General features: G+C 42.2%; 2 protein-coding genes across 7 annotated transcripts in view; one reads left to right on the forward strand and one right to left on the reverse strand.

Moving 5' to 3' along the window:
- Positions 1 to 341: 341 nt before the first annotated feature.
- On the reverse strand, positions 342 to 4,864 carry LOC129177793 (ankyrin repeat and SOCS box protein 12-like). Of its 5 annotated transcripts, none has more exons than XM_054769270.1 (3): positions 4,808 to 4,864; positions 3,454 to 4,281; positions 342 to 1,675 (listed from the first exon to the last, which is right to left on the reverse strand). In XM_054769270.1, the coding sequence occupies exons 2-3, from the start codon at positions 4,271 to 4,273 to the stop codon at positions 1,524 to 1,526; spliced, it is 972 nt and encodes a 323-aa protein (XP_054625245.1). In that variant the 5' UTR covers positions 4,274 to 4,281; positions 4,808 to 4,864; the 3' UTR covers positions 342 to 1,523. The 5 variants fall into 5 exon arrangements, with proteins under 5 accessions (XP_054625245.1, XP_054625246.1, XP_054625243.1 ...); XM_054769271.1 differs by having other exon boundaries at positions 3,454 to 4,278; positions 4,808 to 4,857; XM_054769272.1 differs by lacking the exon at positions 4,808 to 4,864 and adding an exon at positions 1,848 to 1,960 and having other exon boundaries at positions 1,539 to 1,675; positions 3,514 to 4,795.
- An 823-nt stretch (positions 4,865 to 5,687) lies between these two features.
- pkd1b (polycystic kidney disease 1b) overlaps positions 5,688 to 27,538 on the forward strand; it is a 48,106-nt gene continuing 26,255 nt past the window's right edge. The window contains exons 1-18 of one of the 2 annotated variants that reach the window (XM_054769146.1): positions 5,688 to 5,913; positions 6,864 to 7,053; positions 8,432 to 8,643; positions 8,723 to 8,841; positions 8,945 to 9,092; positions 9,161 to 9,426; positions 12,869 to 13,591; positions 13,662 to 13,793; positions 14,075 to 14,250; positions 17,128 to 17,264; positions 18,781 to 20,342; positions 22,167 to 22,415; positions 22,508 to 22,642; positions 24,246 to 24,356; positions 24,473 to 24,755; positions 25,788 to 25,884; positions 25,973 to 26,101; positions 26,187 to 26,328. In XM_054769146.1, the coding sequence (XP_054625121.1) occupies positions 5,835 to 5,913; positions 6,864 to 7,053; positions 8,432 to 8,643; positions 8,723 to 8,841; positions 8,945 to 9,092; positions 9,161 to 9,426; positions 12,869 to 13,591; positions 13,662 to 13,793; positions 14,075 to 14,250; positions 17,128 to 17,264; positions 18,781 to 20,342; positions 22,167 to 22,415; positions 22,508 to 22,642; positions 24,246 to 24,356; positions 24,473 to 24,755; positions 25,788 to 25,884; positions 25,973 to 26,101; positions 26,187 to 26,328 (4,890 nt within the window). In that variant the 5' untranslated portion in view covers positions 5,688 to 5,834. Of the gene's footprint in view, positions 5,914 to 6,863; positions 7,054 to 8,431; positions 8,644 to 8,722; positions 8,842 to 8,944; positions 9,093 to 9,160; positions 9,427 to 12,868; positions 13,592 to 13,661; positions 13,794 to 14,074; positions 14,251 to 17,127; positions 17,265 to 18,780; positions 22,416 to 22,507; positions 22,643 to 24,245; positions 24,357 to 24,472; positions 24,756 to 25,787; positions 25,885 to 25,972; positions 26,102 to 26,186; positions 26,329 to 27,538 lie in introns of both variants that reach the window. The other variant, XM_054769145.1, reaches the window with a different exon arrangement.

The raw sequence follows: 27,538 nt of genomic DNA on the forward strand, positions 1-27,538 counted from the left end.
GTTATTTCTTCTGGGAAAAATGCATTTGGTTAGAGTCAGCTCTTCTGGAACGAATGAATGATGCTAACCAAGGTTTCACTGTACTGTTATGTGCCAATTGTGTGGTGATAACAGCTGCCCAATGTGATATTTTGTCATGGGGTCCAGAATATTAGCTTCATGGTATGTAATTGGTGTTTTTTCCAATGTATATTGCCTCCACCCCCCCCCCCCCCCCCCCCCTTTTTTTTTTTTTTTTTTTTTTACAAAAACATAGGTTATTATTTACACAATTATTTCTGGATAATCTATAAACAGTGTTTCATCTTGAAGTCACTATAAAATGTGTCAACTCTTAAACATACTTTTTACTATTGTATTGTTGCATACTATCTTTTTTTTTTTTGTACATATATTTTGATAATTTGAACCTAAACATTTGCTTTTGTCGACAAGCTTGCCCACTGACATCAAAACTTATTACCAAAGTTTTTCAGCACGTGTAGTCGGTTAGCTTGGAATTTAGCACGTTAGCATGCCGGCAGTTTATTCAACCAGCCTTCATTGCAATCTCAATACATCTTGGACTTTGCACCATCTGCATTCTCTTGATAGTCATGTTATATAAAGGACATTATAGGTCATATTTTTTTTACTTTTGTCTAATTTGACTGCACAAAATCCTTATGTGAGACTTGAACACGTCTCTTCTGTGCGTCCTAAATACAGAAACACTGCCAGCATGAGGCAGCTAACAATGCACATAATGGGATTCACCTATTCCTCCTATAGAGCCCTCTATGAAGCGTGTTATCGTTTTATATACATTCTGTGACCATGTAGTAGCAGGTACATTCCCGATGATATGTAATACTGACAGTATTTTGGTCATTTTAAGCATTACCGGAGCTTCCTTCCTAGGCGCATTGATTTCACAGACCCCATAGCAACAACAGCAATACAGAGAGAGCGTTTGCTATCACTAATCATGGCAGACTTCGTGACGACTACTACTTTTTACGTTTACTCCCCCCAGGCAGAGAATAATGTTGCTGGGTGGTCTGCAGATCCAGCTACAGTGAAACACGAAGCCATTCTCTGTCACAATGTCTGCTCTAGCAGTGGTAGTGGGAGGCACTGTGAGCAAAGTGCTGTGTCACTACGCCAGAAAAGTAGTTATTTGGTGTTTGCTCCTACAATAAGTTGCTGTATCTTGGTTAATATGCAGGTCACGTGATGTCAATGGAACATAGTGGGCGTTTTAGAGGGCTCACGCATTGTTAGCTGCGTTTCTCTTGTTGGAACGCACAGAAAAGGCAATGATGTGTGTTTTGTATCAGGATTGTGGATGGGCATTTTTTTTAAGTGCAGTTTTCCTACCACACATAAATAAATCACACATATGACATAAATAAAGTACACAGTACTTAGCCACACATTGACATTTAATGTAACAGATCTGACGTTACACAGACTGATCAGTTGGTCAATTTAAAAAGAAAAAAAAAACGTATGGAGACAAAATTACATGATGCAACATGAAGCTATAGAAGGGTGACTGGGAGAGGCTTGTACTGCAAGAAGTTAATGACACTTGTTGGCATCTCCAGCTGCTCGATACAGTGGATCTTGTTGATCTTTTTGAGGTATCTTCGCACAGCCAGTCTGCACTGTGACGTCAAGGCCTTTGGATTTCCTGAGGATGTGACAGGAATACGTATTAGTAAGTATTGCTTATGTGAGCCATAAACCGATTGTAAAACAAGTGGAAAACTACTTGTATGCATTCCATGTGTGTGTTTTGCTGTATAATTGCTGAGAAGGAGTGATCGGCTTTCCGCATTTTTGTGTTTACCCTTATATTTCACCTTAAAAACTGTTCAACTTGCTTCATTTGGTTTCCTTTCCTTGCAGTAGAACCTCACATGTGTGACTCTTGAGTTGTCTTCTCTGTTTGACATAGTGTATTGACACATTTGGCCTAAAAACACCCCAAAAAACACAGAAATCTTGAAACCGACTTAACTGGATGGTCAGCTTTTCCATGTTGTGTCAGTAAAATGAATATCAATTCTGTTACCCAAGCCGCCTCATTCAAATAATCGAATTAAGCGGACTGAGTTACCCGACGCTACCACAGAGAGGAAGCGAAAGGCGGGTCATCATTGCCGAACTTTTTGGTTTAAAATAGAAGCAAAAGCCCCGGCGATGTTCTTTCAATCAATGTCGTGAAATCCACTAAGACTGACCTTAAATGGCATATTAACAGCCCTTTTTTCAATAACTTTTTTTTTTTTTACAGGGTAGTAGTCCCTTTGTCAGCAAATGTAATGTAAAGGAATTTCCACATTAGCAGATACAGTATATTTAATTATTAGGGCTTGTTTCACAATATTCCTACTTGTGGTTTACCAGGATCTTATAGACAGTACAGTAATCCTTTGTTTATCACGGTTAATCGGTTCCAGATGAATGAATTTCCTTATTCATACACAGAATATTTGCGTAGCTGAAGCCGAGAAAACCTGTCTGCAACCTTCTAAATATGTTTTTTAACATTATTAGCGCCCTCTAAACATGAGCTAACACCTCTACAGTCGCCTTTACACTCCTATTACCCAATATAGTGGACGTGATCACAGAAAATAAGCCATTTAAGACATACTGTACATAGGACTCGTGCGCGTGCGTGTTGCTATAAATGTGTTCCCTAAGGGAGCTGAGTGGCGGGCGGAGAGGAAGTGACGTCCAGGGTTCAGAGTTGAGTTTTAGCTTGGCGTGCAACAGTAAACTGTGTTTTTAGAAGGCATTTTTTTAGGGGTTATTGTGCCTGCAATAAAAGCCTGTTGTTCCGGCAATCATGAGTGGCTTTTGTGTGTTTCACCGAACATTACGGGACACCTGACCAGTGTAGAATGGTACATCTCTGAATAACATATATATGTATTTTAGTTCATTTTGCCATTTGTATGCTTGATAATGCTTAATTTTAGGCAAAAAAACATAATTTGCTTCCGTATTTTTAGACTAATAATAGACCGTATTCAACCATTATTAATATATTTTTGAAAAACCGTGATAGGATGAAGCCGCAAAAGCCGGTTGAGATAAGTATGCCCATATAATAACCCTCCCCTCACTTAACTATCATCAAAAAACCTGGTTTATCACGATGTAAATACCTCATTTCTGTCACATTGTTGTTCTTCCTTATGTTGTCTGACTTTCCCGTCTCCGTAAACGAAAATAAAGTGGTCCTCCAGAAGGAGAAAAAAAGAACGAAGCCGCGAAATTCGAAGCGCGATGTGGTGAGGGACGACCGTCCACCGTGTATACTGTATCTTCATCTAAGAGCATCACATGCAGCATACAGAGTCAAACCCAGGGCCTAATAGCGCTGCAAAGCTTTATCTGACGATACAGATGGTAAAATGTGCTTTATATGTTAATATCTTATATAAAAAAACTACCCACCAATAGATTCCTCGAAGAAACCCACTATAAGATATTGGATAATCTGAATGTGTGTGGCACCTCTCTCCTGCAGCAGCAGCTCCACAGCTTCATTCTGCTTGGTGGACTTCTCGATGATAAGCGTGGGAAGGTAGACGTTGGCTCCGAAGTCGATGAGAAGTTGGATGTACTCCACACTGCAGCCGTGCCTCAAACACATCTCCAGCACAGTTTTGGGCTGCTTGATGGTACTCAGCAGTCTGGGGTCGGCACAGTTGTAGTCTGGATCGGCCCCGTAGAGGAGCAGCAGTTTGAAGCACTCCATGTGTCCATATACGGCGGCCAGGTACAGCGGCCCGCTCGACACCCTGGCGCTTGAGGTCCAGAGCAGGACTTTGGAGCGCGAGTTCACCTCAGCACCGTGTTTGAGCAGTTCCTGCAGTATTGCAGCATCGCCCTCACGAGCAGCAGTGAGGACGGGGGAGCAGTTGTTAGAGGAGTTCCCATTAGGGTCAGCGCCGGCCCTGAGGAGCGCTAAGACGCAGTCCAGGTACTTCCCTCGAACTGCAGCGAAAAGAGGCGTCTGGGCTTTGACATCCACACAGTCCACCAAGGCGCCGTGGGTCAGCAAAACCTGCAGACAACTGAGGTGGCCCTTGGACACGGCGGCGTGAAGAGGGGTGCCCGCGATGCCCCAGCCACCTCTGTAGTTGATGATCTTCTTGTAGATTTCCTGGCACAGCATGTCATCAAGGAGTCTGTCATTGTTTTGTAACGCTGCTTGTCGGAGCTGGGAGATCTCACAACTATGTTCTTCTTCTGTGGTCCTGAACTGGAGCATAGAACCTGCTGTGAATGACACAAAAACACAGACCCAAACCGCATTCAGGTGCCTTCCAAACTTGCACACTGCACACAGAACATCTAATGACATCAGCAAAAAGTCCGCCTTACAAAGATGACAATGCTCGTTTTACTTTCCGTTGTCAGAGGCACTAAAGATACGTTATTTATTATTATGATTATTGTTAGATTTTTCCCCGTAAATTCCGACCTCGTACAAAACTCGTAATCAGAATTCACCTCCTAAAACGTTGAAAAGCCAGGTGAACGATACTGATATACAGAACATATTGATGTCATGACTGTAAGTGTTGATGCTAAAGCTATTTTTTAGCAGCTCAATGTAAACAAGAGTTAAAGGGCCACCCAACATGCTAATCCGCACGGGTCCGACTTCGTCTAATTCCTTAAAAAAATAACCATCGAAACCACCTCAAACACTTAACATGCATAACTGCAATGTATACGACTTTTATTTCCAACTGTATGCAGCAATAAACCCGAAAGGAAGCGTTTCTCCCCCCCGCTTTACCTTAGATGTGTCACCATCCGACGCCTGGTTTTTCCTGCTTTTTCTTCTTCATCGTCGCGTATTCAACAAAAGCGCGTTACCGCCCCCTCGTGTCTCAAGTAAACATTACATCTCATTCGACTGGGCAGAAATCGGCGTTGTTTTCATAGCAAACAAATAATGATTGATAATGGTGGAAGCTTTGTTATATCATAATAAAAGGAATACCATTTATGGTTAATTTTCAAGTATTCTTTCGGGATAATACAATTAAATGTGAATATGTTTAGCATATTTACAGTGACGCTTTGATATTCTTGGATACATTCGTTTATGGATTCAATATGGATACATGTGATGTAAATTGGAATAGATAATTGGAATGTGCAAGTTGGTTGTGAGATGAAACATGCCGTTGGCTGCAGCTGACATGCAACAAATCCAACCCGCTCACTGCCTTGAACTTTATGACTTCTCTCTCCAGGCAACAGCCAAGGCATCCTGCCTTGCCAAATGGGGTGCATTTTTTTTGCATGTGCGTCACAGGCTTTTGTTCACTTAATGATGCGCTCACAAAGATAGTTGGCATGCAACAAGTCACCGGTAGGGACACAAAACCTTTGCAAAGGCAACATATCCCTATATATTATCTCTATATATTCTTTTTTTAAAAAAAAACAAAACATGAAATGCAACACTGCATGCCCAGTTTGACTTTTTGCGTCTCTCCCTGTGCCCTTCACTATTATTGTCTGGTTTTACAACATGCTAATGAGCAGTGTAGGCCTCCTCTGTCCACTCCGCTTCTATTCTGTTGCTGAGAAACAAAGTAGAAGTCACCCAGGCGATTAAAGAGAGGGTAGAAGAGACACCACCATACCTCAGTGTGGGAAGGCTGAGGAGGGGATAGAGGCTGCGAGTGAAGGCGCAGTGTTGGCTTTAATAGGAGGGAAATCTAAATATACACCAAACATGTTGCTTTTTAGGCTACTCGACTGCATTGTGGGAAAAAAATCGTTTTAATTAGGTATGATGCATCTTTCCTCTGATGCAAATGCCAGTCATGCTCACTCCACAGAGGCAGGCGTGGAACATTCTTTGTGTGGTTTTGATCAGCACAGCAGGAGGTGAGAAGCTTAATTTGTTATTAAAGCTAGAGTTGCATAGCACTTCATGCATTTCTTCGCATTAGAGTTGTGCAGACAAGTTTTGGCAGGCAACTGAGTTTGTGCCTTTGCTATTAGACCACGTCCACCTTTAAATGCTTTGTTAATACATAAATATCAATAAGAATTTACAGAGGTACATAAATAAATAGGAGACATGTACACCCACCTACAATTAATGTCATTTTGATTCAATATTAATTGAAAACTTTAAATTAAAAAGTTATATAACCGGATATATATTTTTTTAAATTATGTTTTTACTGTAATGCAAGGATGTTCAAGCTTTTTCCAGCAAGGGCCGCATACTGAAGAGGCAAAGGAGGCAGGGGCCATCTGTATATTTTTAATATAATAAAAAATATGTTATATATTTAAAGACAAAACATTGTGTCGCTGTTGTGTTATAGAGGAAAAGTGTCTTACTATCAGTTTTAGTAGAAGAAACAGCTACATTGCGGTGCACATTCTCTTTTTCCCCATTTTTGCTGTTGTTTTTTTGGTTCATTTTATTTCCACAATGTGCTGCGGGCTAATAATGAAGAAACGGTGTTATTGCTGAAAGTTATCTACAAACTCCATCTATTAACTCAACCATTGCACATGCTTTATTCTTTTATTTCCCTATTAAACGCGCGGGAAGTGAAGAAACAATATCAGTAGTTGCTGAGACTGGAGAAGGGGTCGGATCTGCTTCTTCCTACTCCTTTTCAGACATGTTGTATTGTGCAAGTCTTAGCATGTGACGGTCCTGAAGCATGTTCAAAATGAACTCACATTGGCATTATCATCTTATTAGCTTTCTTCACTGACTGGCTGGGAGATAACACACACAGCCTTTAGTGGCGCGTGTGGCAGGAGTTAACCAGGCTGAAAATGATGCTAAATATTTACCTCTGTGTGTGACGAAGGCCATCTTGCAGAAGACATCCCCTGTCCAAAAGGTGGTCAGATCCACCTGCCGAGCCTGCGATGCTTCTGGCTTTCTAAAAAGACGTCCTCATGGTCCGAAGCTTTGAATTCCTGTCTGCAGACTCATGGCGGAGACGTGGCAGCTGCTGATTTGGATTTGCAAAATTTCATCCAGCACTCTTTCCCAGTGTAAGTCTACCGAGAACTGGGAAACTGTCTCAGATGTGTCGTCCACTTTTTATTTTTTTGCATGTTTGCCACACTTAAATGTTTCAGATCATCACAAAAATGTAAATAATAGTCAAGTACAACACAACTGAAAACAAAATGCAATTTTTTAATTCAACTTTTTATTCTTAAGGGAAAAAAATAATCCAAACCTACATGGCCCTGCGTGAAAAAGTGATTGCCCACTGCTGAAACATAACTGACATGAATTGAGATCTATCAGTCTGGAAAAGGTTACAAAGCCATTTCCTAAACTGTGGGACTCCAGCAAACCACAGGGAGAGCCATTATTCACAAATGGCAAAAATATGGAACAGTGGTGAACCTTCCCAGGAGTGGCCGGCCAACCAAAATGACCCCAAAAGCGCAGCAACAACTCATCCAAGAGGTCACAAAAGACCCCACAACAACATCCAAACAACTGCAGGCCTCACTTGCCTCAGTTAAGGTCAGTGTTCATGACTCCATCATAAGAAAGACACTGGGCATAAATTGCCTGTGTGGCAGAGTTCCAAGACCAAAACCACTGCTGAACAAAAACAACAATAAAGCTTGTCTGAATTTTCCCAGAAAACATCTTGATGATCCCCAAGACCTTTGGGAAAATACTCTGTGGTCTGACGAGACAAAAGTTGGACTTTTTGGAAAGTGTGTGTCCCATTACATCTGTAGTAAGAAGTTTTTTTTTTTCCAGAAAAAGAACATCACACCAACAATAAAATATGGTGGTGGTAGTGTGATGGTCTGGGGTTGTTATGCTGCTTCAGGACCTGGAAGACTTGCTGTGATAAATGGAACCATGAATTCTGCTGTCTACCAAAAAATCCTGAAGGATAATGTCCGGCCATCTGTTTTCATTTTTTCACACAGGGGCCATGTAGGTTTGGATTTTTTTCTCCCTTAATAATAAAGTTTAAAAATTGTGAGAATTAAAAACCTGCATTTTGTATTCAGTTGTGTTGTCATTGACTAATATTTAAATTTGTTTGGTGATCTGAAACATTTACATGTGACAAACAAAATGCAAAAAAATAAGAAATAATTGAAGTGTATATATTACAGTATAATCAACTTATCCTCTGAAGTGTGGCTGAAAAAAACAAAGAATAACAAAACAAAAAATATTTACCTCTAACATAGCTGATGTTATTTTTTAAATTATTTTTGTATTTATTTTTTATTTTATTTTTTAATATTTTTTTAAATAAAATAAAACATAGCTGAAGTTATATGGGTAAGTTTACAATTATGCTCCTTTTTTTTGTTTTTGTGAAGCTGCTACAGTCTTCTGGCACACCCCGCCCATTTGTACTTGTCATTATTGTTTTTTTTTGGTTAGAAAAGGCTCTGTGTGGGTTTGGCTGAAGGGAACAAGGGTAGAAGGGCCAAACGAGGGTGGGCTTGTGGAGTCAGCAACTCCTTCATGGACGGATGGAGGCATCAGGGAAAAACTGGAAGTGTGTCCTCAGATGGCTTTGGGAACACCTGGACAATGGAGGACAACCCCTTGTAGTAAACAACACCACTTCTTCTGTGAAAACCAATTAAATGGTGAGCTTCAGTGGAAATACAAGCAGTTGTAACTGTAATCCTACTCATAATAGCTGATGTACTTTTGTTTATGTCCTAGAATATTTACCAGAAGTAGACAGCTACCTTGTGGGAGTGGTTCTGATGACTGGCATCTACCATCAGTTCCAGATCGAGCCCCTCCCCACTATCCCAGACAGTGAACAACATGCAGTGGAGGTCAGTAAGTTTCCACTACAAGTAGTTGGTTACTCACCATTTTTTTCATACAAAAACACATTCATGTAAATTCCGGCGTATGTGTGTTGTTTTTTGTCAACAGATGCAGTTGTTCCCAGGTCTGTGGTTCAGCCATGCAGGTCAACTGACATCACTGGAACTCGTAATCCAGCCCAGCCCGACGTCCTCTCTGGTCCGGGTCCAAATCCTTCGACCCTACTGCAGCCCCAGCCACCACCTAGTACCTCCAGGTGCACCACACTGCACCGTTTTTTTGTGTGTGTTCATGAATCACAAATTAATGCCTTTGCTCCTTTAGGTTGCAGCTCCCTACTGAATCCATTCAGCTGCTGCTCGGCGGTTCCGCTGTGCAACACAACAGGGGGTTGCAGCGTGGGCCAGTATTGGTGTCACACTCTGGAAGCTTGCCTCCCCAACAGCAGTCCATGTAGCCCCTACCTCTCAGCAGCAGGGGTCAGCCGCTTTGCGTTACCTCCCAGATACTCATCAATACCTCCCTTTTACCACTTGGTGGCAGACTTACCTTTGAGAATACGATCTTTGTCTGACCTGGAAACTTTAAGCGTGAGTAAGCCAGATGTCTCATAATGAATAATATTATTGTACTACTAGTGATAATAATAATAATGTTGGCTTTTACCCGCAAAAGTGTATTCAAGTCAGATTAACACATTAAGAGCTGAGTCGACATCCCCTAGGAGGCGCCAGAAGCCTACAGGGGAGAAGAAGCAGCTTGAGGAAAAACCAAAAAAATTCAGGAAGGAGGAGAGCCCCTCACCGCATTGTATTCTCCGTGCCATCCTTTGGAAAACAGCCTGCAAAAGACATCTGATAATTCAACTAAAATCACTCCAAAACAACTCCAAAGTCTCTTCGACATAGAAAGTTAATAATTTCATAATACTTTTCTATTTTGACTTGTGGGACTCCTGAAGCAGGCCAAGCGGCATGCGGCTTTAGTGTGGGCGAGGCAAAAACCCGGGTGTGGGAGGAGTTCGGTGAGGCCGTGGGGCACGACTTTTGGTTGGCCTCAAAGAGGTTCTGGCAAAATGTCCGGCACCTCAGAAAGGGGAAGCAGTTCCCGATCCACACTGTTTACAGTGGAGACGGGGGCCTGCTGACCTCGACTGAGGATATAGTTGGACGGTGGAAGGCCCTTCTCAATCCCACCGACATACCTTCCGTAGAGGAAGCAGTCTGAGGACACAAAGGCGGATAGTTTCATCACCGTGGCTGAGGTATCTGAGGTAGTCAAAATGCTCCCCAGTGTCAATGCTCCAGGGGTGTCCGAGTTTCGCCCTGAATTCCTCAAGACTCTGGACGTTGAGGGACTGTCTTGGCTGACACGTCTCTTCAATAATGCGTGGAAATCGGGAACAGTACCTCTGGATTGGCTGACTGGGGTGGTGGTCCCCCTTTTCAAGAAGGGAGACCGGAGGGTGTGTTCCAACTATAGGGGGATCACACTTCTCAGAATTCCTGGGAAAGTCTATTCCAAGGTGCTGGAGAGAAGGGTACGACCGTTAGTCGAACCTCGGCTACAGGAGAAATGTGGTTTTCGTCCTGGTCGCGGAACACTGGACCAGCTCTACACCCTTGTACTGGAAGGTACATGGGAGTTTGCCCAACCGGTCTACATGTGCTTTGTGGACTTGCAAGAGGCATTCGACCGTGTCCCATGCAGTGTCCTGTGGGGGGTGCTCCGGGAGTATGGGATTGGTTGCGTGCTCCAACCTGCCATTCAGTTCTTGTACAACCGGAGCAGGAGCCTGGTTCGCATTGTCAGCAGTAAGTCAAGCCTGTTTCCGGTGAACGTTGGCCTCCACCAAGGCTGCCCTTTGTCACCGATTTTGTTCATAATTTTCATGGACAGAATTTGTAGGCGCATCCGAGGCGTCAAGGGAGTCCAGTTTGGGGGCCTTAGCATCTGGTCTACTGTATGCTATTTGCAGACGATGTGGTCCTGATGGCCTCATCGGGCTGTGACCTTCAGCGTTTATTGGGGAAGTTTGCATCTGAGTGTGAAGCTTCTGGGATGAGACTCAGCACCTCCAAATCTGAGGCCATGGTGCTCAGCCGGAAAAGGGTGGATTGCTCCCTCCGGGTTAGGAATGAGGTCCTGCCCCAAATGGAGGAGTATTTCGGGGTCAAGTGAGGGAAGCTGGAGCGTGAGGTCGACCGGCGGATCGGCGCAGCGTCTGCATTAAGCAGTCACTGTACCGGACTGTCGTGGTGATAAGAGAGCTGAGCCAGAAAGCAAAGCTCTCAATTTACCGGTCGATCCATGTTCCCACCCTCACCTATGGTGATGAGCTTTGGGTCATGACCGGAAGAACGAGATCGCGGATACAAACCGCTGAAATTAGTTTCCTCCATAGGGTGGCTTGACTCACCCTAACAGATAGGGTGAGGAGCTCGGTCATCCAGGAGGAGCTCAGAGTAGAGCCGCTGCTCCTTCACATCGAGAGGAGCCAGTTGAGGTGGCTCGGGCATCTAGTCCGGATGCCTCCCAGACGCCTCCCTGGTGAGGTGTTCCGAGCACGCCCAGCCGGGAGAAGGCCCCGGGGCAGACCTCGGACACACTGGAGGGATTATGTCTCACAGCTGGCCTGGGAACGCCTTGGTATCCTTCTGGTGCAGCTGGAGGAGGTAGTCGTGGACCAGGAAGTCTGGACTTCCACACTTCCACTCTGCCCCCGCGACCCAGACCCGGCTAATCGGAAGAAAATGAACGGATGGATGGACTTTTGTATTTTACAGTTTCATTTTATTTGGAACATGGGAAAAAATATCAGCAAAAGCATAAAATTACAGTCAAAAGACAAAGTAAAAAAAATGAATTGTACTCGATCACTTTATGATGACATGTACGTCACAAGTACATGCCTAAAAAAAGAGTAAGACTCACTATTAGGATATTTGATATTACAACTGAATTCACATATTTGTAGTAGTGTCCAATAATGCAGTGTTATAATATGCACATACAAAAAATAGATGATCACTTTGCAATAAAAGCGTTTTTATTTGAAAAAACAGTCATACTTTGAAGATTATCATAATATTAAATTGTCATGTATTTTTGTAGTGCTTTCAAATGATCAACATTTTTAATCAGATTAATGATGGTTTTCAAATGAATTAATTATGATTAATCAACATTTGAAATGATGTCTGAAATATGCCCATTTTTACTGTATTTAATTGCAAGAAAGATCAATGGATTCGATATATTTGCATGTTTTAACAGCTCCAAATGAACTGAAAATGTAATTCAAGCTAAAAGATACTACACGTCTTAAAAATCTATTTAGCTAATACTACTTCCTTTAATAGTTAGCATAACATTTGAATCGCACTTAACAACGCACGAACAATGAGAGTTTGCGTTCAAGCGTACACGTCAGTTAAGTCGATTCACCTTTTGAGTGTATTTTCTGGGATTTCCGAGCATACTTAAATGCAGCAAATTGTACTTCCGCATATAGAATGTCAAACTGACTGATATCCACTTATTGTTTTTCTTTGTGTTTCTGTGTAGATTCATAATAAAGACGTTCTTGTGATGTTCGCAGTGTGCCTGAATGCATCTCGCGGTGGTGTAGTGACAATGAGGAAGTGTAGTTCCGACGACGAAGTGACAAAAGACGCGTTTGTGAGTTGGAAATATATACAGTATATGTTGTAGGAATTGCACCGCCGTTGATGTGTTCAGGTTAGATTAAAGTTATAAAAGACCATCAGTCTCTGTGTGACTCCGTGGGGAACTACACAGTGCTGCCGTCTGTCGTCATAACAGTGAGCTGTGGCTCGCCATAAATGTAATTCATTAAATAAATAAGTTACCGCCATTAACGCTCTATTATTGACAGTTGACAACTTGACAGTTGTGCAAAAGTTATTTAATTTTCAAACTTATTAAGAATTACATTCTTGAAATATTTCACTGTGTGTGATCATCTCCAACTATGTATATTTATCTAGTTACTCTTGTTTTTTTCTGCAGGTGCTTCTTCCAGAGGAAGCCATCACAGTGTACCCTGATGATATTGTTGCCATTCAACACACTCGTAAACCTGGGACTTTCCTGCATTGCCTTTCAAATGAGGCGTCCTTAAATTCACCATGGAGACAGAGTTATATGTCTCTTCAGGGGACAGCGTGGGGCGGCTGGTGGGAGGGCGGTCTTACTTCCATGCCCAAAGGTGGCCACTGGGTAGATGGGGTGGTGTGCAATCTGAGACTGCTTTACACAGACACCCTTCACGGTACCGAGGAGATGTTTGGCCGTACAGAAACAACCGCACCTTCTTACATGAAGGCTCTGACGCCGAGTGTGAGCTCTTCATTTGGGCTAAGCATCATCCACCCTCCACTGGATGAAAAGAACCAGATCCACCTTCAAATTAACGTCTCAACTCTCATGGTGGTCAAGGTTCTAAGAGGAGAAAACGCCAGGTGTTCATGGTCGGCCCCGGTGCTTCAAACTGGACTCACCTTCACCCCATCTTGCACCGAAGCTCTGCCTGAATGCACCAATTATGGGGCTGCATGGTTCTCCTCCGTGACTCTCCTCTTACCCTCGGTGGGGGTTCAGACGCTGACCATCAGTGTGACGGATGCTGTTGGTGCTCAGAGTTTGAATGTGACGCTGCGTGGCTATGAAGGTGTGTCCGGGCTTAGCGTGGAGCCAAGTGAACACCACAGGATGCTTGTGGACATCCCCCAGGTGATAAAATGAATTACATTCAATCTCACCCAGTTTTCATTCAATGACATATTCTCATGTTACATCACAGTCCTTTTCAGCCAAAGTGGAGAGTGGCTCATCAGTAACATTCTCATGGGTGATCGACAACCTGGAGACGTTTGCATATGAAGGAGAATCTTATAGTGTCGTGTTCAAGAAAGCGGCTGAGTACAAGCTAAAGGTAAGCCTCTTTGTTCTAATGTTTATGGCTGGCGTCCAGTCCAGGGTGTACCCAGCCTCTCGCCCAAAGTTGGCTGGGGTAGGCTCCATCTCTGCCATGACCCCAATAAGAACAAGCATTATAGAAAATAGATGGATGGATTATTATTCATTTTCTGCTGCCCATCCTGTTCAAGATCAGGGGTGAGCTGGAGCCTAACCTAGCTGACTTTTGGGTGAGACTGGCTGCCAGGGCCATATTTCAACATAATTTATTAAAATAACCTGGTATATGTGTCCTAGGTAACGGCATCCAACCCTGTGAGCTCCCAGAGCAAACAGCTGCTCCTGACTGCAGATGAAATGATCCCACTTGGTGAGCCAGAGTTTCTATTTGTCAGGGAGGTTGTAGCCGTGGCTGAGATACACATCTACACTCTCAAGGTCAAAGTGGACATCGCTTTGGCAGCCACCTCCAGGTTTGTCATACAGTACTCTACAATATACAGCATGGAAACTGCATTTGGTATGCCTGTACAGCAGTGACATGCGGGTAAGGTTCATGGCTGGTGAGGCACTGACTCCTTTGGAGGTTTTTTTAATGTTAATACAGGTTGCTCATTAAGAGGATAACAAGAAAAAGAAGAGAACAATTCACTTTTGTTAAACATGAAAACATGAATACATTTATTATTTTTTTGTAAATTGAAAAACATTTGTGGTCTTACCTTTTATGTATCTATGGAATACATGCACCCAATATCCTTCCATCCTGATACTTTGTTGTAAAAGCCCTGTGTTGAGTTTGGATATACCGTGGTGCCTTGGTCTGACTCAATCCAAAACAGACTCTAACCGAAGCAAAGAAAACAATGTAAATCTAATGAATCCATTCCAGACACCCAAAAACGTCAACACAAAACACATTTTATAGACAATAATCATAGTTTTACATGCACAAAATATCCATCCATCCATTTTCTATGCCGCTTGTCCTCACTAGGGTTGCAGAGATACGCTGGAGCCTATCCCAGCTGACTTTGGGTGAGAGGCAGGGTACACCCTGGAATGGTTGCCAGCCAGTCACAGAGCACATATAGACAAACAACCATTCACACTCACATTCATACCGATGGACAATTTAAAGTCTACAATTAACCTAACATGCATGTTTTTGGAATGTGGGAAGAAACCCGAGCACACAGAGAAAACCCACCCACGCACAAGGAGAACATGCAAACTCCACACAGAAATGCCCAAAGGGAGATTCGAACCCGGATCTTCCCGATCTCCTGACTGATGCACAAAATAATGCAAACATTATTACAAATGACAAGTGATTGGACAAGTGAACATTTAACATCACTCATACCTAGTTTTGCAAAGAGGGAGGGGAACGAGAAGAAATGATGCTTGGAGGGCAATCCTTTTTTTCTGTAGTCATGCCACAAAAAAAAAAATCTATGCAGTGCTTTACATTAGAAAAAAACAATGCCACAAACATGACATATGAAATGAAGAAGTGAACATTTAATATCATTTTACCTGTAGCGGACACCCTTGGACAAAAAAAAGGAACACAACCATATAACAGCAATTTGTTCACCAAAAAACATAGTGCTGCTGATTGGCTTTTGATTGACTAATGTAAACTGAATAAAAGCACCTCAAATGCACCGCAACCTGTGTGCAAACAATGCTGGCGGTGCATATCAAAGCGTGCCTATGTGTTTCTCATTCACATGAATGGGTTAACTCTTCCCCCACCTCTTGGAGCAAGTTGGGGGGAATGCTCAGGTCGGTCCCTTGCAAATAATGGAATTAATTAAGGTAAGCCTGCTGTTGTGTGGCGTCACGCGGGACTGAATAACGCCACGACTGCTTCATGGATGCGGGAAGTGGTGCTAACAATGCATACCATGCAGGAACAAAGTGCATTGCGCGTACTATTGACGTGCACTAGATGTAAACAGTACTTGACAAAGTGTAAATAAGTCGTGCAGGAGCGTGGTCATTTTGTGCTGCACAGTGCAGCCGTGTGTTGTTTACATACATAAAATGGCGCCCTCGGCCCACAATGCATTGTGCCATCACGTGCAAGTATCACAAGATTGCGTAAACCAACCGGACAGTTTTTCAGATGCTAAACAAGCGGGCGAACACAAGCCAAGGCAAAATTTTTGCAAAATTTTTTTATGTTAACCAAAAAACACGCTAACTGGGTCGGACATTAACCGAGGTACCACTGTACAGTATAATTCTCCATTTTGGCAGTCAGGTTCATTCATTCATACAGCAGAGCATATAAATATACTGTATTTTACGCATTTGACTTGTTGCTAAAAGCTGCTCTTACTGCAGCTGCTGTAAAAAAAAAAAATGCTGGCTTTTCCTCTCTATGGAAGGACAGCAATGACAAGCACCTTCCTGCTCACGCACGTCCCTGCCCTTTCAAGATGAGGTGGAGTACTGCAGTGCCTCCTGTGTGACATTTCTGTCTTTTCTTGTGCTATCAGCAAGAATAATGATGTCATACTTACATTAAATACATTACACAGGTTGTAAAAAGTCATAGTGTGTAATAAATGTTTCTGCGACATGATATTGGTGACCTGCTGACAAACAGAAATGGGCACGCGCCATTTGCAATTGAGTGCACTCGGTGAAGTGCACTCAGGCCGTAGGCTCAGCTGCGCACTTAAGGGGAGAGGAGCGATTCACTGCAGCCTCATTTTAGGTTTCCGCCATGTATTTCATCAGGAGATTCTGGATTTTACTTTTTAAAATGATTGGAATCATACAAAAATATATTTATAGCATAACACAGTTCAGTGGACAAACATTAATTATTATTTTATGTTATTATTCATTTTTTTTAATTGTCTCCCCTGACTGCAGGTCACTGCTGTACAGTCTAATACAAGAGGTGTATTAAAAAATCTGTCATTACAAAAACAAGAACGTTTTGTTGAAAGGTTTTCAGTGACTTTCTCAGATTATTCTGTATTAATGTAGAATGAATGAAGAGCTATTAATAAAGTCAGTATATTGCAGTGGACTACATCACCGATGGGGCTTTGGGAGGGCTGAGGTGCCTGGGCCGGGGGAAGGTAGGAGGTAGGACTTAAGGGAGCCGCCTGGTTTATTTGAGTCTAAAGGGACGGCTATGTTTTGATCCACAAGTGGACTACACCAATACTTATCATATTCTTATTTCTCGACAATGTCTAGTGGGATACCATTATGTATTTCTAGATATTTCTATTACCACAAAACAGTATTTTTTAGCTCTTTTCCTTATATTGAACCTAATGAAAACCATGTTACATGCATATCTTTGCTTGAATGCCTAGTAGATGGGATTTTGGAGACGGTAGCAGCCGTGTTATCCATACTGAGCCCGCTCCATGTGAGACATTGGAGGGGCCTGCTGACCGAAGGGAGAAGCAAGTGTATGTGCAGCACTCTGTGAACTTTACCTATTCTACACAAGGTAAACACTCTTAGAATGAGAGCCTGGATCTCATTCTAAGCCAATAATATGCTGTTTCTTTGTCTTGAGCTCCGCAGCCCTCAACCACTGTGTCTCATCTCTTTATCAATACAATTGTCAGCAGCAGAAGGGATCTTTTTGTCTATTACTGAGACAAATATTCGATGCTGTACTACTATTTATGAAAATGTCTTATTTTACCAACTCTTTGTGGTATTGTAACGATAGGTCTATATCAATGTTTATTTTGACTGACGTACTGTGTGCACCATGTTAGCAGAAATCACTTATCATCCACAAGAGCATCAGTCTTAAGGGATTTAAAAAATAATGTGTCAAAACAACCTCACAAGTCATTAATTTAATAAAAAAAAACTACCAGTAAAGTTGAGGTTTTATAAGGAAGAAATGAACAAATGAGAGGTTGACCAGCATCCCAGAACAAATTGACTTCAGCTGTTGGGGTTCCACTGTAACTTATTGTCATCTATAGTGCTATGAAAAAGTGTTTGCATTTTTTTTTATTGCATGCTCGTCACACTTAAATGTTTCAGATCATCAAACACATTTTAATATTAGTCAACGCAACACAACTGAACACAAAATGCATTTTTTAAATGAAACTTTTTATTATTATGGAGAAAAGAAATCCAAACCTTCATGGCCCTGTGTGAAAAAGTGATTGCTCCCCCTGTTAAAACATAACTTAACTGAGATTAATTGAGATCTATCTGTCTGGAAAAGGCATTTCTAAAGCTTTGGGGCTCCAGCAAACCACAGTGAGAGCCATTATCCACAAATGGTGAAAACATGGAACAGTGGTGAACCTTCCCAGGAGTGTCCGGCCAACCGAAATTACCCCAAGAGCTGCAAAACTGCATTTGGTGTTCAGTTGTGTTGTCATTGACTAATATTTAAATTGGTTTGATCTGGTAACACTTTACAATAAGGTACACAAAATTCCAGTAGTTAATGAGGAACAAACCTACCTAATCTTAACCACAACCACTGCTCGTTAGTTCGTCATTAGCTCGTCATTAGTTCATCAGTAACTACTCTAAACGTTATTGGTTCTTCATTAGTTCCTCGGTACCTACTGTATTTTTGTGTACCTTATTGTAAAGTGAGACCGATGATCTGAAACATTTAAGTGTGACAAACATGCAAAACAATAAGAAATCGGGAAGAGGGCAAACACTTTTTCGCACCGCTGTATATGCTCTCATCACAATTTGTTCTTTGTTTTTTTTCTTTGTTTTCTGATTTCCTTCTTAATATCACAGCAAGAACCCACTTTTGCTTGATATTTGTAAAAAAATAATAATTATTTGATTGTTAGTTCATATTAGTTTTTTTACTGTTAGATGGTATCAGGAATAGATTTTAACACCACCGCGACAGTTGCATTATACCAGACTCACTATTGCATAGCAAATCTGTTCTCGCATGGTAAATGGTTACAAAAAACAAACAGAATGAATGAATGAATTGAGTTGTTTTTTATTCTTTTACGCAGGTGACTACACACTTCAAGTGGAAGTCTTTAACAAATACGAAAAAGTGCAAAAGTCTACCAAGATATGCGTCCGTACCCTGTTAAAACACCTGTTTCTTGACTCCTCCCCTCTGGTGCCCCTTGTGGGCCAGACTTTTCACTTGGAAGCCACCACTGATCCCGCCTCCAACAACATCATCTTCACATGGGATTTTGGTGACAAGTCCGAAGCTGTCCAAGGCGCCGATCGTAAAGTTGAACACACCTTTACATGTCCTGGAGTTTACAACATCAGTCTGTGTGCCAGCAACACTCTTTCTGTGCTTAACACCTGGCTCATGGTGGAAGTCATGGAAGAAATATCAGGCCTAGATGTCAGCTACAACGGACCCAGCGAGTTGGGCGCTGTTACAGATTTCAGAGCTAAAGTCGCAACGGGTACGACGCTCATCTGGGATTTTGACTTTGGCGATGGAGCTAAGCAGGGAAACCTTACAGATGGCTCAGTTTCTCATATCTATGAGTTTCCTGGAAACTATACAGTGGGGGTAACTGTTTCTAATTCTGTCAGCCATGGCCACAAGTTCATCGGTGTGGTAGTCTATAGATTGGCTATTGTTGGAATGCTGCCTGCCGAGTGTATCACTAGTGGTAGAAACACAGAGTTTACTGCTTTGGTCAGTGGAAATGTATCCATACTGGCTTTCCATTGGCTATTTGGTGATGAATTGCCTGTAGTTGTTGTGGAAGGGCGGTCCACAGCCATGCACACCTTTTCTAGTCCAGGCACTTACAATGTTAACTTAACTGTGCATAGCTCTATTAGCACTGTGCCATACAATAGCACTGTCTGTGTTGAAACACCAGTAACTGACATGTCAGTGCAGTCATCTCATCATATAGCAGCCACTGGAGATGAAGTTTGTTTCAATGTGTTGTTCTCTCCAGAAGAGGCAACAAATTGTCAATTTAAGTGGTTCAGCAGCTCTTCCAGTCAAGCAGCGGTGACAGAAACTGCTCTGAAGTGTTTTACCTTCGAAGACGAAGGAGTTCAAGAGGTATCTGTAACAGTGAGTAATAAAGTGAGCAGCAAAACGGCCAACACTAGCATCACCATTCAGAAACCTGTCAGTAATTTCTCTCCGGTGGGAGGTAGTGAGACTGTGACTGTCAATACATCAGCCTCCTTTTGGGTCGCGAGTTGCTCCGGCAGCAACGTGTCGGTGCTGTGGGATTTCGGTGATGGTTTCCAAGCAGAACAGAAGCAAAACATCTTGCATGTCTTTACTGCAACGGGTGAATATACTGTGAATGCCACTGCCTTTAATGCAATAAGCCAGGAATCTGTGACCCTAAAAGTGAATGTGTTGCATCCTGTTTCAGACTTTAGCCTGCAAACCAACCAGCCTTATGGTGTGGTTGGAGAAGAGGCAGTTATTACAGCAGCTAGCAGTGATCATAGCAGCACTACCTACTTTTGGACAGTGGACGGTTTAGCTACAACCCAACAGGGGACCTATCAGTTTAGATTTGTTTTCCCCAAGGCAGCAGTATATCAAGTGCGAGCAGTAGCTCAGAACATGGTAAGCAGACGGGAGGCATCCATTTCAGTTGAAGTGTTTGAGAGAATAGAAGGCCTTCGCGTTGATTGTTCGAGATTGATAAACATGACATACTTACCAACTCAAGAGGAGGTGGTGTTTGTTGCGACAGTCACAAAAGGCTCCAATGTGACATATCGGTGGCTTGCTACTCAAAGTGAAAGGAAGTCTCAAATGACAGCAGAAGGGGAACATTTTCACTTGGTGGTTGAAAGACCTAGTAAGTTGTCAATTCAGTTGAACGCCTCTAACAACTTGTGCGAGACCACCAGCATCACTTCTGTTGTGGCTGTAGAACGTGTAACACGCGCACACGTAACTACGCCATCACATTTGGTGGCAGTGGGGAAGCTGGTCAATATTTCGGTGTCTGTCCTCAATGGTTCTGACCTCAAGTATTTTTGGTTTGTGGACCCTGATCTTCCACCCGTTGAGACAAACACCCCGTATCTTCTTCACAGGTTTTTGAGCTCAGGGGATTGTTTTCTCCAAGTTATAGTTCAGAACACCATCAGTTGGAGTAATGACACCAAGCATTTTATTGTGCAAGAGGAGGTGCAAGAGGTGGACTTTAGAATAGGAGAAAAGATGCTTCCGTTTTACATAAGGACAAATGCTGTTGTGTCTTTCCAGGGTGTTGTTCACAAAGGTAGTGATCTGCGCTGGTTTTGGAAAATTAAGGATGTCATGACTGACCTTTTTTACGCAACCAACAAAACATTCATCTACATTTTTCCCCATGGAGGCGTTTACAAGGTGTCTTTAAATGTCTCCAATGCAGTAAATTGGCTGGAAGTTTCACACAATGTGTTTGTCCAGGATAAAATTGAAGGTCTCATTCTGAACATTAGCAAGCATACTCTTTGCACAGAGGAAGACGTTACCTTTAGGTCAACCATCAGCAAAGGGAGCAATGTAAGCTTTGGTTTAACATTTGAAAATAAAGACTGGATGCATAGTCAGGATGTGGTCGAGGGATTGTTCACGACATCAATCCTTCCAACGGGGACAAATTTTGTTAAATTAAGAGCTTGGAATCAGGTCAGTAGTGCACAGGTGTCAAACAAAGTTCGGATAATTGAGAATATTAAAACTTTGCAACTTTTAAGTCCTTCCCAGCATGCCATAGAGGCCCTGAAAGAGATCCGTTTTGTAGTGGATGAGCAACATGGGTTTCCAGTCAACTATACTTGGATATTTCACATAGGTAGTACTAAGATGGTGCTCACTGGAAAAGAAGTTGTTTTGACTCCAACGTTGAGTGGTTCATTATCAGTCTCTCTGCTTGCAAGTAATGGTGTCTGCTCCAAGATGCTCAACAAGACTCTGACAGTTGAATTCCCTGTTCAGGAGGTACAGATTGTTTGTCACTCAGAACGAATATTTACTGGACATGCAGTGACATTTTCTGCCAAAGTTAGTGAAGGGACCAACCTTAGGTATTTGTGGGAATTTGGAGACTTCGTTGAATATTTACGTTTAGGTACAGTCAATCATACCTTTGGCGAGGCTGGGGTGTACGTTGTTATGGTCAACATCTCCAACAGTGTGAGCCACATGTCCACGCAACTACGTGTAATGGTGGAGGTGTTGGAGTGTTCTTCTCCTCAAGCATCTCTTGTCCAGAGCCAGACAACTATCTTAAGATCTAGAATGACCTTATTTGAAGCAAGTGTGTACATGAACTGCTCTGCCTACAAGGCCACATACCAATGGGAGCTGTTCAGACTGTCCGATTGTCCAAATGGAAATATCACTGGGAACCTTCTCAATAGTACAGCTTCACCATTGCTCTTGCTCCCAAAGCATTCTCTCGATGTGGGGCAGTATTGCCTCCTCTTCACCGTAGCGCTCCAAGGAACTCCTCTTCACGTGCAAAGAAGGACTACAGTCACTGTAGTCCATTCTCCGTTGGTGGCTGTCATCAAAGGAGGTTCACATAGACTCTGGCCGAGCCCCAGTGATCTTGTCCTGGATGGAAGTGGGTCTCACGATCCGGATTCAGAGACAGGAAGGGATGATATGCTACAATACCACTGGGCCTACAACACAGAGGTTGATTCTCTTGATATTACCATCCTTAATGCACTGTTTGCGAGTCATTTTGCTTTTTTTTCGAATTACCTACCTCTTTTTTGTATCTGCAGAATTCCACAAACCGTTTTGACAGTCACGGTAGTATTGTGACTATACCCAGCAAAAAGTTACACCCAGGCAGCAGCTATACCTTCACCTTAACTGTACACAAGGCCGGAAGAACACCAGCATCCTTCACACAGACAGTGAGTATTTTCCATATTATTACCATCATTTCTGGATTATAGAGCGCACTGGTACATGGGCCTCACCCACTAAATTTAAAGAGAAAAAAAAGATGTGTACGGATATAGGCCATACCGGTCTATAAGTCGCAGGTGTCCACGTCATAACATGGGATATACTGTAGTACACAAAAAAATGTTACACAGGAAGCTTTTTTTAACTTCTCATTAAATAAATGATTTTTTCCAAACAGTGACGAACAGTGCGTGTAACACGTCTCGTTAAACAGTAACCTACCAGAAAAGTCATTCATCGCTGTCCTCATCATTCTCCGGGGAACTAAAGCCACTAAAGTTGTCCTCTTCTAGTGTTGGAACCAAACAGCAACACAGTTCGCTCGCCACACACGCCGCCAGTGTCTCTCCCTCTGTCATTGTCACGCCCAGCGCCACCCCCGCTCCGAGGCAAATCAGCTCCAATCCCGTGCTGTCCTCTCTACCACACAGCAGTCCATCCTCCCGACACCCGACGACGACAGTGGACCTAACAATACTGCTCTACGCTGCCACAAGCAATTCTGTATTGTTGTGTGAGCTTTCTCTGGGGCCTCCGGTTTCCTTCCACAGTCCCGAACCATGCATGTTTGGTTGATTTGATCAGTTGGTTGTAGTTGTTTGTCAAAATGTGCACTGTGATTGACTGGCGACCAGTCCAGGATGTACCGGGCGTATCGCTCAAAATCATCTGTGATCCTCATAAGAGGTAGAAAATGCATGAATGTATTATTTACTTTATTATTTCTATATTTATATAACAATAATATAAGCATTCTTTGTCTTATAAAACAGTGGTCCCCAACCTTTTTCGATGCACGGATCGGCTCGTGTTCCCACAAGAGAGAAGATTATAATGTCGCTGTTTGATGTGCGTGATAACAGGCTGTGTGCTAGCATGAATTAACTTGAAGTTGTGTCTAACGGATGCCAGCCAGTGCGGCTGCACAGGTGTACGTTGGTAAAACCTCACTCCCTCGGCCTTAAGAGCGGCGCTGAACATTGGGTTGACAGTCCTGTCTTTTGGCCCAACAGTCAGCACTCCTGTCTCCCATTCTGAAGGTCTTGTGTTCAAGCCCTGACACGGGCAGTATGAAGCAGGCAGGTTATACTGTATGTGCACCAAACAAATGTGGACATGAGCACTCAATAATCAGAAAACCCTTTCCTTTATGCATTCCCACATAGTATCACCATTTGGGACCAAATATGAGGTGAAAGAAAAACAGTATAGTAGTCATTGCAGCATGGGAAAAAGTTAGGTGGTGCGCGCAAGGACGGGTCAAGGACAGGTTGTATGCCCCCAGCATACAACATAAACATGCAAAAACGATAGGATTTCTAACTGTATATTATTTTTAAAATAAAATAATAGCCAAAAATTTAAATCAATTTACATACAATTTGGTGTAGTTATTTACAAATTTATTTTTTTTAGGTGTATTTTTTAATTTTTTTTATTTTGGGCCTACTCTAAAAGGTTAACAATGTTTTCTACATAGGCAATTTTTCTTGTTTAGTAGTACTTCAGCACCTAATTTTGATGTACTCCACCTTTTTTGTTTTGTAGGTAACAGTGAGTGACATCCTACTGCTTCCTGTGTTTGTGGAATGTGTTTCCTGTTCTAGCCACACCACCATCAGCCTAGCTGGACATTGTACAGGGTGTGATGAAGTTCAGGTATAATTTAATCTTTTTTTTTGTTTTTTTTTTACTAATAAAAGTATTGAAACAGCACTTATTTGGTTGAATGACAAAATAACATATATGCCGTCTACTTTTTACTCTTATCCCAGTATAAATGGAGCGCTGAGGATGAAACCGGCTCAATCCTTAACCTCGACAAGGTTACTGCCTCTACAGGAAGACTCTCCTCTAAACTGGTACTGCGCTCAGACGTGGTGCTGCCTGGGAAGATTTATACCTTCACTGTCAATGTGACTGAGCCTAGCAGTGGGAGGTGGGGCAGCGCCAGTCAGGTAATGGCACCTAACAAGCCACCTTATGGAGGTCTGTGTGAGTTAAACCCAGAGTCAGACGTTCATCTGCTGGACACGGTGGTCACCTTCAACTGCTCAGGTAATGCTGCAACATGATCAAGACTGCGGGGAAATTCCAAGTATTCTGTTTTTATGATGGTGTATATATAAAGGTTAAATAATAACCAGATTGTAGGTAGAGCATCAAAATGCAAAGAGAAGAAACAGTAGCAAGAGAGCTGCTGAGGTTGGATGTAGAAAGTGTGATTAGTGCTATGACACAAAAAAGCCAAGTGGTAGACCACCGCCCCCAACCCCCCACCCCCCCAAAATTTCACATGCGCTAAGCCAGGGGTGTCCAAAGTGTGGCCTGGGAGCCATTTGCGGCCTGCGGTTGTGTTTTTATTGGCCCATAGCAGTCTAAAAATACACTTTAACAAGGAATAAAAAAAAAAACAACAGCAAAAATTGAACAACTGACATTAATTTACAAGAATAAAGTCAAAATAATAAGCGAAAAAAGTAATATAACACAAAAAAGTCATAATTTGGCAATATTATGAGGCAAAAGAGTGTAATATTAGCAGCATAACGTTTAAGTATTAAATAAAGACCTTACTTTATAAAAACAAACTAAACAATGAATGAAGTTGTCATTTTTGGAAAATTAGGTTGTTGAAAAAGGTATAATGTTTTGAAAATGAAGTCAAAATATTATGGGATTAAAGAAAAAAAATGTACATGAAGAAAGTTGAAATAGCTTAAAAAAAAGGTTGAAAAACAGCTGGAATTTTACATGAATTAAATCAAAATGTTCACAAAAAAAGGCACAATTTTACAACAATAAACTAGTAATTTATGAGGAAAAATTATGTCATTTTAGTTGCATAGAACTGAAATATTAAAGAAAAAATACTTTATTTTTAAAAAGCTGTAATATTATGAAAAACAAACGCCATTTTTGGAAAATTAGGTTGGGGGAAGTTATAATAGGATCCGGGCTTGTCCGTGAAGACATACAGTAGGCTGATCCTCAACCCAAATTATGCAAACACTTGTAATTTTCCCCCAGTTTTAAGATTTTGTTCGGCTTGTACTTAAAAGAATGTGGTTGCATGTTCTGTTCTGTCAGGGTGGAGAGATGATGACAGCACGGCCTCTGAGCTCATCTATACCTTCCAGGTGGCACCATGCCATCCCACTACGTGCTCTCTTGTCACTTTGTACAAGTAAGTACAGCACTGCAGTTTCAAACTACACCCCCTCTTATCAAAAGGTATCCTTTCTGTATGTGAAGATTGTTATGTGTTTCCCAAGGGGTACTCGGTCAAGTTTTGGCAGCATGGTTCCAGTGGGGAGTCCCGTGCACGGACAAAACAAGTCACTCATCACAGTTACTTTGCTCATAGAAGGCAATGTCGGAACACAAGTCATTGCTCTAAACAGGTATGTCACCGTGTTTTAAGAGTAATGCAACCAATCATATGAGTTCAGTGCATATTTTCTATAGTTTTTTTCCTTTACACTTCAGAACTTTGACTGTTCACACTCAAGTGAATGCCAGTGACTGGCTCCGAACCAAGAGCCAGACAGAGTTGTGGACCTTAGTCCAGCATGGCAACCCTCAGGAGATCATCCCATACTCCATTGCACTCACCAGTCAACTCAATCAGGTGATATGCAGGACCAATTTACCAGTCATAGATGGACGAAGCATGTACCTTTGGCAATTAGGGGCCAGCTTTGTTAGTGGTAAAGAATGGTTTCCTAACTGCTTTTCTACAGTAAGTGCTGCATGTGAGGCACACCTCCTCCCCTGCCCAAGGACTTCAAGGGGGGTGCAGAAACTTGAGAAAAATAAAGAAAAAATATGTTCAAACCTTCTGAGCTGATTTGAGTTTTAGGTCCTTCTGTGAGAGAGAATACAGAGTTTGGAGTAGGGGTGTTAGGTTTCGCAGGACAGGAGCGAGTTCTTCCTGTCCTGCGCCTTTATTTTGGAGAGCTGTACTTCCTGCGTGGTGGCGGAGACAGCCACTTCACGCTTGGTGGCCGGACAGCTGCGGCCAATTGTCATTTGCGGCGGTTAAAAGGCCAGCGCCGTCGTACGTGCGGCGCTGGTTCATTGCCATTGCGGCTCATGTTTCTCGTCTCCTAGTTAGTGCTGTCACGTGAACTATCCACTACTATCTGGACTATCTGGACCTTTTGTCACAGAGCTTTTCCTCTGTCGCTTTTTGTTTATCCCTGCACCTGTACAATTAAAGACTTTTTTGTTTGCACGCCAAACGCCTCGTCTCTGCACACCAGGGGTCAAGCTTCCTACAGCGCCAGACCAACCAGAACGTAACAAGGGGTGTCCAAACTTTTTCCACCGATGGCCACATACTAAAAAAATAAAAGGATGCAAGATATGCTAAGAAGTTCTACATATTTAAGAAAAAAAGTGCATCTCAGATTTGTGATATAGGTGAAAATCTTTGTCAATTTTTTCTCGTAATATTATGTATGACTTTATTCCCGTAATATGATAACTTTTTACCCATTTTTTTTAATTACAACTTTATTGTTTTGTTTTTTTATAATATTCCGATTTTTAAAAATAGAACACCTTTATTTAATACTTCAACTTTATGCTACTAAAATTACATTATTTTTCCCCATATTGTTTTCTTTCTTTCTAACTTTTTTGCGTTAATTGCAACTTTTTTCTGTTAATATTTTAATGTTATTCTTGTAAATGAATGCACATTTTAAATTTTTTGGCTGTTGTTTCTTTTTCTTTTTAGCTTTCTCTTTAAATTAGATTTGTAGAATGTGCCATGGGTCAATAAAAACACAGCCACGGGCTCCGGCCACACTTTCATCTTTCATCTGGAGGGAGGC

The sequence above is a fragment of the Dunckerocampus dactyliophorus genome, chromosome 2 (assembly GCF_027744805.1).
Source record: "Dunckerocampus dactyliophorus isolate RoL2022-P2 chromosome 2, RoL_Ddac_1.1, whole genome shotgun sequence".
Lineage (NCBI taxonomy): Eukaryota > Metazoa > Chordata > Actinopteri > Syngnathiformes > Syngnathidae > Dunckerocampus > Dunckerocampus dactyliophorus.